Here is a 12,632-nt window from a genome sequence, read left to right as displayed (position 1 = left end):
GCTCCCTGCTCTCTGCACATGTAGCACAGCGACGTTATGATCGCTGCTTCTGCTGTGTTTGACAGCTAAGCAGCGATCATAACAGCGACTTACAAGGTCGCTGTTACGTCACCGAAAATGGTGACGTAACAGCGACGTCGTTGTCGCTGTCGTTTAGTGTGAACCCAGCTTTAGACCGATTCTTTTTAATCTCTTTATTAATGACCTTGTGGATGGGATTGATAGTAAAGTGTCAGTCTTTGCCGATGACACCAAACTATGTAGAATATTAAAAACTGACCGCGATAGTATAATATTACAAAAAGATCTGGATAAGATGTCAGAATGGGCAGATACTTGGCAAATGAGATGTAATGTTGATAAATGTAAAGTAATGCACCTAGGACGGAGTAATCCTATAACTGCGTATACATTAAATGGAAGTAAACTCGGGACTACAGAACAGAAGGACTTGGGTATTCTCATTACAAATAAGCTGAGCAGCAGCACTCAATGTCAAGCAGCAGCTGCAAAAGCAAACAAGATTCTAGGGTGTATAAAAAGAGAGATTAGATCCCGTGATCCCAACGTATTGTTACCCCTCTATAAATCACTTGTAAGGCCACATCTGGAATATGGGATCCAGTTTTGGGCTCCACATTTTAAAAAGGACATTCAGAAGTTAGAGTCAGTTCAAAGGCAGCTAACTAGACTACTACAAGGAATGGAGGCCGCACATATGATGACAGGTTGAAAAAGAGAGATATGTTTAGCTTAGAAAAAAGACGTCTCAGAGGAGATCTCATTTATATGTATAAATACATGTGTGGTCAATATAAAGGACTGGCACATGACTTATTTCTTCCGAAGACAATACTAAGGACCAGGGGGCACTCACTGCGAGTGGAAGAAAAGCGATTCCAACAGCTAAATAGGAAAGGGTTCTTTACAGTTAGAGCAGTCAGACTGTGGAATACACTACCACTAGAGGTAGTAATGGCAGATACTATAACAGCTTTCAAAAAAGGGCTGGATGATTTCCTCAGTACACACAACATTGTTGGTTATAAATGACTTAGTGACCAAATGTAGAACTGGTGGAGGAAGGTTGCACTAGATGGACCTAGGGCTTTTTTCAACCTTAGTAACTATAACTATGTAACATCTCTTAAACCTGATGAGGCTGGTGCACTTTCATGAAAACTATCCCAGCAGCTGTAAAAAAAAAAATTAAACTCAATTTCTGAGCATTTAGCCCAATTGGCAGCTCCTCAGTGTCCCTCCTCCCTGCTGCGATCTCACACTGCTCCATAGAAGGTGCAGCTATCAGTCAGGCTGCGGCGTGGGTCAAGACTGCATATAGTTGGACTTCACTCTTCAGATGGACTCATAAAATACTCAAGAGGGGTGGTCTAAAAATTCGGAGATGGATTTTCAAAGTAAGTACAGCAGCCTCATCAGGTCAAAAGGCCCAGTTATCAATATGTACAATTTGCATGGTGAAATCTGGTGACAGGTCCGCTTTAAACATCAGCCCTACAGCATGAGGAACGTCTGCATCACGCTAAAAATATGGTGTGCAAATCGAGCTTAATTAAAGCGCTATTTAAAACCCCAGCGTGCCTCCAGCAGTGTGCGCCTTTACTCTCGCTCAATACTAAGTAGCCTGCTGACAGCACCAGATGATTGCTGAGATCTAATCATGCAGATTATTTCAGAGCTTTTCTGTTATGAAGCCGTACGAGTACTTTAGTGGGATGAGTCGTAGTCAATGTGCTGAAAAACAATAATAATAGATTCCAAGTACTGTGAAATTGTAAAATAAAAAATTTAAAAAAAAAAGAGAATTTTGTTACTTACCGTAAATTCTTTTTCTTATAGTTCCGTATTGGGAGACCCAGACAATGGGGTGTTTAGCTTCTGCCTCCGGAGGACACACAAAGTACTACACTAAAAAGTGTAGCTCCTCCCTCTGAGCTTATACACCCCCTGGATAACCAGATCTAGCCAGTTTAGTGCAAAAGCTGAAGGAGAATAGCCACCCACAAGTAAAGACGGAGCAAGAACCGGAACAACCGGAGACTCTGTCCACGACAACAGCCGGTGATAACACGCAGAACAAGAAATTGCCAACAGGGAGGGTGCTGGGTCTCCCAATACGGAACTATAAGAAAAAGAATTTACGGTAAGTAAACAAAATTCTCTTTTTCTTTATCGTTCCTATGGGAGACCCAGACCATGGGACGTCTCAAAGCAGTCCATGGGTGGGAATAAACAGAAAAACTAAGAAGTAGGCAGAGCCTAACTTCATAAATGGGCGACAGCCGCCTGAAGGATGCGTCTGCCCAAGCTCGCATCTGCCGAACCATGAGCATGCACTTGGTAGTGCTTTGAAAAGGTATGCAGGCTAGTCCAAGTGGCAGCCTGACAGACTTGTTGAGCCGTAGCCTGGTGCCTGAAAGCCCAAGAGGCACCGACAGCTCTGGTCGAGTGTGCTTTGATCCCCGGCGGGGGAGGCACCTGAGAACACTGGTAGGCATCCGAAATGGTCGACCTAATCCAGCGGGCTAAGGTCGGCTTAGAAGCAGGGAGGCCCTTACGCCGACCTGTGGTTAGCACAAAAAGAGAGGTGCACCGCCTAAGAGCAGCGGTGCGAGACACATAGATCCGGAGAGCACGCACCAGATCCAGAGTATGCAGCGCTTTTTCAAAGCGATGAACAGGTGCCAGACAAAAGAAAGGTAGGGTAATGTCCTGGTTAAGGTGGAAAGGAGAGACCACCTTAGGAAGAAAGTCCGGAGTCGGACGGAGAACCACCTTGTCTTGATGAAAAACCAAAAAAGGTGACTCCGAAGAGAGCGCAGCCAAATCAGAGACTCTCCTGAGGGAAATTATGACCACTAGAAAGACCACCTTCTGTGAAAGACGAAACAAAGAAACCTCCCTAAGAGGCTCAAAGGGGGGTTTCTGCAAAACCGTGAGAACCAAATTGAGGTCCCAGGGATCCAAGGGCCGCCGGTAAGGCGGAATGATGTGAGACGCGCCCTGCAAGAAGGTGCGCACCTGAGCCAGCCGGACGATACGCCGCTGGAACAGCACTGACAGAGCCGAGACTTGTCCCTTGAGAGAGTTGAGGGACAGTCCCAGCTGCAGACCGGACTGTAGAAAGGACAGAAGGGTTGGCAAGGAAAAAGGCCAAGGAGGATAGCCGGAAGAGCGACACCAGGACAGGAAAATTTTCCAAGTCCTGTGATAGATTTTGGCCGAGGAAGACTTCCGGGCCCAAGTCATAGTGGAGATGACTTCAGGAGGAATACCAGAAGCCGTCAAGATCCAGGACTCAAGAGCGACGCCGTCAGTCTGAGAGCCGCAGAATTCTGGCGGAAAAACGGACCTTGTGAGAGAAGGTCTGGACGGTCCGGAAGATGCCACGGCACCTCTACGGACAGATGGAGCAGGTCTGGGTACCAAGCTCGCCTGGGCCAGTCCGGAGCAATGAGGATGACTCGACGGCCCTCCAATCTGATCTTGCGCAGAACTCTGGGCAAGTGAGCTAGAGGGGGAAACACGTAGGACAGACGAAACTGGGACCAGTCTTGAACCAGAGCGTCCGCGGCGAATGCCTGAGGATCGTGGGAGCGAGCCACGTAAACCGGAACCTTGTTGTTGTGACGGGATGCCATTAGGTCCACGTCCGGAGTGCCCCACTTGCGGCAGATTGACTGAAACACTGCCGGATGCAGGGACCACTCGCCACTGTCCACGGTTTGACGGCTGAGATAATCTGCCTCCCAGTTTTCCACGCCTGGGATGTGGACTGCGGATATGGTGGACTTGGAGTCCTCCGTCCATTGAAGAATGCGTTGGACCTCCAACATTGCCAGGCGGCTGCGTGTCCCGCCTTGGTGATTGATGTAGGCAACCGCTGTCGCGTTGTCTGACTGGACTCGGATGTGCTTGCCCGCCAATAGGTGGTGAAAAGCTAGGAGAGCCAGAAGCACGGCTCTGGTTTCCAGCACATTGATCGAGAGGGCTGACTCGGACGGAGTCCAAGTGCCCTGCGCTCGGTGGTGGAGACATACCGCTCCCCAGCCGGATAGACTGGCATCCGTGGTGAGGATCACCCATGACGGGGCCAGGAAGGAGCGCCCCTGAGACAGAGCGAGGGGCCGAAGCCGCCACTGAAGAGAGCTCCTGGTCTGTGGCGACAGAGCCACTAACCTGTGCAAGGCGGAAGGCCGCTTGTCCCAACAGCGGAGAATGTCCAGCGGCAGTGGACGCAGATGGAACTGGGCAAAGGGAACAGCCTCCATTGATGCCACCATCTGACCCAGCACCTGCATCAGGTGCCTGATGGAATGACGGCGGGGCCTCAGCAGAGCGCACCGCCAGTTGGAGGGACTGCTGTTTGATTAAGGGCAACTTCACAAGTGCCGGCAGAGTCTCGAACTGCATCCCTAGGTACGCGAGACTCTGGGTCGGAGTCAGAGTGGATTTGGGAAGATTAACAAGCCACCCGAATTGGGCTAGAGTGGCGAGAGTGAGCGAGACACTCCGCTGACAGTCTGCGCTGGATGAAGCCTTGACTAGAAGGTCGTCCAGGTAAGGAATCACTGCCAACCCCTGGAGGTGCAGAACCGCAACCACTGCTGCCATGACCTTGGTGAATACCCGAGGGGCCGTGGCTAACCTGAAGGGGAGAGCCACGAATTGGAAATGTTCCTCTCCGATTGCAAAACGTAGCCAACGCTGGTGTGAAACTACAATTGGCACATGCAGATAGGCATCTCTGATGTCGATGGATGCCAGGAAATCCCCTTGGGTCATTGAGGCAATGACTGACCGCAGAGACTCCATGCGAAAATGCCGCAGCTGAACATGCTTGTTGAGAAGCTTGAGATCCAGGATGGGCCGGAAGGAACCGTCCTTTTTGGGGACTAGGAAGAGATTTGAGTAGAAACCTCTGAACCGTTCCCGGGTGGGAACCGGTACAATTACTCCGTTGGCCTGCAAGGATGCCACGGCCTGAGAGAAGGCGGCGGCCTTGGAGCAGGGGGGAGTTGACAGAAAAAATCTGTTTGGCGGGCTGGAAGAGAATTCTATCCTGTAGCCGTGGGAGATGATATCCCGCACCCACTGATCGGAGACGTATTGAAACCACGCGTCGCCAAAGTGAGAGAGCCTGCCACTGACTAAGGACGTTGCTGGCGCGGACAGATAGTCAAGAGGAGGCTGCCTTAGTGGCAGCAGCTCCTGCGGTCTTCTGTGGACGCGCTTTTGTGCGCCAGTTGGATTTTTGGTCCTTGGCTGAGTTAGTGGACGAGGCCGAGGGCTTAGAGGACGACCAGTTGGAGGAACGAAAGGAACGAAACCTCGACTGGTTCCTACCCTGGGCAGGTTTCCTGGTTTTGGTTTGTGGCATGGAAGTACTCTTCCCGCCAGTAGCTTCCTTAATAATTTCATCCAGCTGTTCACCGAACAGTCGGGACCCAGCAAAAGGGAGTCCAGCAAGGTACTTCTTTGAAGAAGCATCTGCCTTCCACTCTCGAAGCCACAAGATCCTGCGGATAGCGAGGGAATTAGTCGAAGCCACCGCAGTGCGGTGAGAAGCCTCCAGCATGGCAGACATGGCATAGGATGAAAAAGCTGAAGCTTGGGAAGTTAAGGTAACCATTTCGGGCATAGATTCCCTGGCGAAGGAATGCATCCCCTCCAGAGAAGCAGAGATGGCTTTGAGAGCACACACTGCTGCAGAAGTCGGGGAGAACGAGGCCCCTGCCGCCTCATATACAGATTTGGCCAGAAGGTCAACCTGGCGGTCAGTGGAATCCTTAAGAGAGGTGCCATCAGCCACTGATACAACGGTCCGGGCTGAGAGTCTAGACACCGGAGGATCTACCTTTGGTGAATGAGCCCACTCCTTGACCACCTCAGGTGGAAAGGGAAAACGGTCATCAGAACCACGCTTTGGGAAGCGTTTGTCAGGACAGGCCCTAGGCTTGGTCACAGCGGCCTGAAAACTGGAGTGGTTAAAGAACACACTCTTTGTCCTCTTAGGCGAGGTAAACTGGTGCTTTTCTGCCAGAGAGGGTTGCTCCTCTGATACTGGCGGATTGAGATCCAGTACAGAATTAATGGACGCAATCAAATCACTAACATCTGAGTCACTTTCGGACAGATCAATGGGGCACATGGAGGTAGCGTCCGAGCCCCCTGTAAAGGCATCCTCCTCGTCCTGCGAGTCAGCTTCTGAAACAGAGCCACGGGACGAGGAAGGAGAGGGATCCCTGCGTCTCCTCTTAGAAGGACGGGGTCTGGGACCAGATGATGAATCCTCTGTGAGCTCCGGTCCTGAGAGAGCCCTAGCAGCAGAGGCACCCTGTGAAGGGGGCTGATGCATGTTCAGCAAAGTCCTGGACAGAAGTCCCATGGAGTCGGCAAAAGACTGGGAGATAGACCTAGATAAGGATTCTACCCAAGCCGGGGGTTCAGCCACAGGAGCCGGAGCAGCCGGAGAGACCACTGGGGGTGCGATTCCAGGCTGAGGCATCGTCAGGTTAGAGCAGGCATCACAATGTGGATAGGTGCTCGGTTCAGGCAGTATGAGCTTACATGCAGTGCATACTGAATACAGCTTTGGAGCCTTGCTCCTCATGTGAGACATGCTGCTGGAGTGGGGGCTCTGCCAGAATGACCCCCAGAGAGTATATACAGAGGTCCACAACCGGAGGTTGTGGCTTACCAGACCGCAGGAGCGGTGTTGTGTGCCCTCCAGATCCTGAAGCCCGAACCCAGGCGACAGCCAGAGAACCCGCCGGAAATGTCATAAAACACACTCAGCACACTCTCCCCCAACAATAAAGTACAGGGACCCCCAATATATAAACGTCTCAGGTACTTAGCTTGCTGAGACGCAGGGTTCCAAGTCCCTGGGGATGAGTGCTCCGGTCCAGCAAGATCCTGAAGGGCTGCGGATGGAGACCGGTCTCCTGCCAAGCATGGAGAACCGTGCTGGCTCCCACTTCAAGCCAGAGCCCAGGAGGGATGGTGAAGGAGCAAGGCATGTAAGGCTCCAGCCTTGGAATCAACCTTAACAGCACCGCCGACACAGTGGGGTGAGAAGGGACATGCCGGGGGTCCAGAAATCAAAAATCAGATGAGAATGCATGTGTGGATGTATGCCTCCTGAACACAAAGCGATAAACTGGTTAGATCTGGTTCTCCAGGGGGTGTATAAGCTCAGAGGGAGGAGCTACACTTTTTAGTGTAGTACTTTGTGTGTCCTCCGGAGGCAGAAGCTATACACCCCATTGTCTGGGTCTCCCATAGGAACGATAAAGAAATAAATTATACACCGTGTGCAGAATTATTAGGCAAGTTGTATTTTAGAGGATTTTTTTTATTATTGATCAACAGCTATGTTCTCAATCAACCCAAAAGATTCATAAATATCAAAGCTTAATATTTTTGGCAGTTGGAGTGGGGGTTTTTAGATTTGGCTATCTTAGGAGGATATCTGTTTGTGCAGGTAACTATTACTGTGCAGAATTATTAGGCAACGTAATAAAAACCAAATATATTCCCATCTCACTTGTTTATTTTTACCAGGTAAACCAATATAACTGCACAAAATATAGAAATAAACATTTCTGACATGCAAAAACAAAACCCCAAAACAATTAGTGACCAATATAGCCCCCTTTCTTTATGATGACACTCAGCAGCCGACCATCCATAGATTCTGTCAGATGCTTGATCTGTTTACGATCAACATTGCGTGCAGCAGCCACCACAGCCTCCAGACACTGTTCCCAGAGGTGGACTGGTTTCCCTCCCTGTAGATCTTACATTTTATGAGGGACCACAGGTTCTCTATGGGGTTCAGATCAGGGGAACAAGGGGGCCATGTCATTATTTTTTCATCTTTTAGACCTTTACTGGCCAGACACGCTGTGGAGTAGTTGGATGCATGTGATGGAGCATTGTCCTGCATGAAAATCATGTTTTTCTTGAACGATACCGACTTCATCCTGTACCACTGCTTGAAGAAGTTGTCTTTCAGAAACTGGCAGCAAGTCGGGGAGTTGAGCTTCACTCCATCCAGAACCCGAAAAGGTCCCACAAGTTGATCTTTGATGATCCCAGCCCATACCAGTGCCCACCTCCACCTTGCTGGCGTCTGAGTCGGAGTGGAGCTCTCTGCCCTTTACTGATCCAGCCTCTGGCCCATCCATCTGGCCATCAAAAGTCACTCTCATTTCATCAGTCCATAAAACCTTTGAAAAATCAGTCTTAAGATATTTCTTTGCCCAGTCTTGAGGTTTTATCTTATGTGTCTTGTTCAGAGGTGGTGGTTTTTCAGCCTTCCTTACCTTGGCCATGTCCCTGAGTATGGCACACCTTGTGCTTTTTGATACTCCAGTAACGTTGCAGCTCTGAAATATGGACAAACTGGTGGCAAATGGCATCTTGGCATCTTCACGCTTGATTTTCCTCAATTCATGGGCAGTTATTTTGCGCCTTTTTTGCCCAGCACGCTTCTTGCGAACCTGTTGGCTATTTGCCATGAAACGCTTGATTGTTGGGTGATCACACTTCAAAGTTTGGCAATTTCAAGACTGCTGCATCCCTCTGCAAGACATCTCACAATTTTGGACTTTTCAGAGCCCGTCAAATCTCTCTTCTGACCCATTTTGCCAAAGGAAAGGAAGTTGCCTAATAATTAAGCCCCCCTTATGTAGGGTGTTGATGTCATTACACCGCACCCCTCCTCATTACAGAGATGCACAGCACCTGATTTACTTCATTGGTAGTTGGCTCTCAGCCTATACAGCTTGGAGTAGGACGACATGTATAAAAAGTATCATGTGAGCAAAATACTCATTTGCCTAATAAATATATACATACATCCATACATACACAATCCTGACATGGTTTTTTTTTTTTTTTGGGGTGGGGGGGGGTGTTTTTACAGCATTCAGGGATTAAATAAAAAAAAAAAAAAATATAAAGATTCTGAAACATTCTCCAGGTCTGTAGGATTATCATGCTACTAAACTGGTGTAGGGGTTTTGTGTTTTTTTTCTTTTTGCAGTTAATAAAGAAAGCACAATGATATATGACAGTGATATATAATAAAAAAAATTTTACTGCTTTTTTTGGGAGGTGTGCTTTAGCTGCAGTCAGCACAAGAACTCTATGGTGGTCTGACAGACGCCCTCTGGATCATCATTGGCTAACGTGGCTGCTTTTCCTTCCCCTGCAACGTTTCCCCCTAAGATTGGATTCTGTATATATGGTTTATTAAAAGGCTCCCAAAAAAAAAAAAATCAATAAACTAGCTCTCTATGGACTAAGGAAAATGGAGACTGGAGAACCACTGAAAGAGAATACAAATCCTGGTGGCAGATTCTATGTGATCCGAGAGCAGTATGATGTAGGGGAAGACAGCCTGATTCCAGCAATATGTCACTTACTAGGCTGTGTGCTTCTGTTTCAGTAAAATCAGTGTTTTATCAGAAGATAATCACTTCCAGTACTAGTTGGCGCGTGCCTCCACGCCAACTGTTGTGTATAACCCCACGCACTCTACGGATAGGCAGTTTTCTCTGTACACGGTGCATAGGAAGAAAGCTTTTAATCAGTGGTGTGGGCGGGGTTATACACAGTTCAGCATTACGAGCTCTGCTAGATCTGACGCTGAGAAAAACAGGGATTGTATCAAAAGACCAGTAAGTGATGCATCACTGGAATCAGAGCCTCTGCCCCTACATCATACACCTCTCAGATGGGGTAGAAAAAAAAAAAAAACATCTGGTGACAATTCCCTTTAAAAAAAATTTTTTTTATGCTATAAATGTTTAGGGAGTCTGACCCTCACCAATCAATGAGTCAGAGTGATCCTGAAAGCCCAATACAAATTATTATTTTATTTTTTTTTATTGTCAACTGCTGTGTATAACCCTGCCCCCTCCACTGATTGTCAGCTTTGTATACACTGTGCATAGGCAGAAAGCTGCTTATCAGTGGTGTGGGTGGGGTTATACACAGTTCAGCATTGCGAGCTTTGCTAGATCTAACGCTGAGAAAAACAGGGATTGTATCAAAATTACATCATGCAGCTCAGTGCCATTCTGGGGCATTGCTATCTATTTACACAACAACTAACAAACTCAAGGTTTTAGGATAAAAAGAACAAAAAAAATAAAACCTCACAGATGTGAAGTAGTCATAGTCTTCGCACTTCGAGACTGTGTCACCTGACAGGCTTTCTTCAGCAGCGACTCCAGGAATAGCTCAAGTGCACGGGCTACCAAAATGTCAAGGAGCTTAATCATTTGCAGAATAAAAGGGCGGCCGTCCGGCCCAAAATCTGCAAAAAAGTAACAGCAGGTCCTTGTGTAGGGACCTTCAGTTATGAAAAGCCATAAAGTTCTCTGAGAACATCTCTGAGACGGCTCCTCCAAATGTAAGGTCTCACACAAGGTCCTGATACCACCTTCAGGCGGATAGGACTCCCCCTCCATGGGAATGGGTTGCAAAATTTATACTCAGGTTTCTGTGACACTTTGTCATATCGGTTTCTGAAATAAAAATCAAACAATCAAAAACTATCATTAGTCTAGCAAATTTCACAGTGACCCCTGGGTTATTTTACACTCATACTTCATGTCCTTTCAGGAAGAGTTTTCAGCAGTCTCCTTATCATCAGAGGCAGGATTACAATGATAGTAACAACAGCTGTGTGCATAGCTGATATCTTCTAATGTGATAGATGGATCCTGTGTCATCACCGCTCACTCACAAGAAACAAAGAAAAAAAAAATCCAATGCATAACTATACTATCCAAAGGATACAAATTATAACAGGAACAGCTGCGGCAACTTTTCCTATCTCTTCATCTGTCTGCATAATCTTCTTGATCCTTGCCTAAAAAAAAAAAAAACAAAAAAAAAAAACCATAAAAACAAAAAATAATACATGCCATAATAAATAAAAAAAAAATATATATTACACACACATTCAGCTTTATATATTAGACTAGCTGTACTACACGGCTTCTATATCAGATGCATATATTATTTTTTTTTATATGTGTATATATATATATATATATATATATATATATATATATATATATATATATATATATATATATATATATATATATATATATATATATTATATATATACGGGATTGGCATCTGCACCGTCGCAGCTATAGACACATAATTTTGCGCACTCACACGTCTGGACCCCGAGAGCGTCATAGGCTATGTTGTGAGGCGAAATTTTAACACCGTGCGTTCCAATTTACCAATCAATTTTGCCCCTATCTACATAATGGGGGAAAAGTGAAACGAAAAGTGTATCCGCACCGTCGCATTTACAATCACGAAATTTTGCACAGACACCTCATGTGACCCAGGGAACGTCGTAGACTATGTTTTGACAGGAAAATTTAACCCTGCGCTTTACAGTTACTCTCCCAAAAAGCATGCCTTCATTAAAGTAAATGGAGCCTGGAACTACAGGTTATTAGTAGGACCTGTGATTGGTTGCTATAAGAACAAAAGACATTCATAGTATAAGAAGCTTATATGTGAGGTAATAAGATGTCGGGGAAAGAGACAGAGCGGGGAAAGAGACAGAGCGGGGAAAGAGACAGAGCGGGGAAAGAGACAGAGCGGGGAAAGAGACAGAGCGGGGAAAGAGACAGAGCGGGGAAAGAGACAGAGCGGGGAAAGAGACAGAGCGGGGAAAGAGACAGAGCGGGGAAAGAGACAGAGCGGGGAAAGAGACAGAGCGGGGAAAGAGACAGAGCGGGGAAAGAGACAGAGCGGGGAAAGAGACAGAGCGGGGAAAGAGACAGAGCGGGGAAAGAGACAGAGCGGGGAAAGAGACAGAGCGGGGAAAGAGACAGAGCGGGGAAAGAGACAGAGCGGGGAAAGAGACAGAGCGGGGAAAGAGACAGAGCGGGGAAAGAGACAGAGCGGGGAAAGAGACAGAGTGGGGAAAGAGACAGAGCGGGCCCATTACTTGGCCAATTTAGTTAAATCTGTGTGGAATATCTGTGGTGATGAAATATATGTTGTGAAATGCTTCTATTAGCTTAGTTTTTGCCTTTTAATAATTACATTTCTATCTATTTGTTTTGTGGTTTGTGTGCAGAATACATTTTTGTTAATACATTCTATTTTGTTAACAGCAGTTATTAACCCAGGCGAAGCCAGGTAGTACAGCTAGTATAAACATAAATACACACACACACACACACACACACACACACACACAATACAAATGTATTTTGATTGAGTTCCTTTGCACCAAAAACGCATAACATTAAATATACATTTAGTCTTGTGCCCCCTCCGAAAAGAAAAGACCCTAAAAACACAGAGCTAGCATGTTGAAATAAACTATTTGGATAACCCGACATCCTAATGGGAGGCACTACATACACTCTACACTTATTACGTTTAGGCTATGTGCGCACGTTGCATTTTTTTTATGGCCGCTAAAAACGCACAAAAACGCATCAGTAAAAACGAATGCATTTTTACTGCGTTTCGGTGCGTTTTTTTCAATGCATTGCATGGGTGGACAATGCAGTAAAACGCAGAAAAGAATTGACGTGACCATGTTTTTTTCC

The 12,632-nt window shown here is 46.8% G+C and overlaps 1 protein-coding gene across 1 annotated transcript in view; it reads right to left on the bottom strand.

Annotated features, from left to right (window-relative positions):
* The window catches only part of DRAP1 (DR1 associated protein 1), a 29,163-nt gene that overhangs the window by 9,371 nt on the left and 7,160 nt on the right, over positions 1-12,632 (bottom strand). The window contains exons 2-3 of the mRNA XM_075325662.1: positions 10,837-10,909; positions 10,195-10,288 (exon numbers count right to left, since the gene is read on the bottom strand). Of these exons, the coding sequence (XP_075181777.1) occupies positions 10,195-10,288; positions 10,837-10,909 (167 nt within the window). The remainder of the gene's footprint in view (positions 1-10,194; positions 10,289-10,836; positions 10,910-12,632) is intronic.

Source organism: Anomaloglossus baeobatrachus, chromosome 10 (assembly GCF_048569485.1).
Source record: "Anomaloglossus baeobatrachus isolate aAnoBae1 chromosome 10, aAnoBae1.hap1, whole genome shotgun sequence".
Taxonomy (NCBI): domain Eukaryota; kingdom Metazoa; phylum Chordata; class Amphibia; order Anura; family Aromobatidae; genus Anomaloglossus; species Anomaloglossus baeobatrachus.
This window is presented reverse-complemented; position numbering and strand designations above follow the sequence as displayed.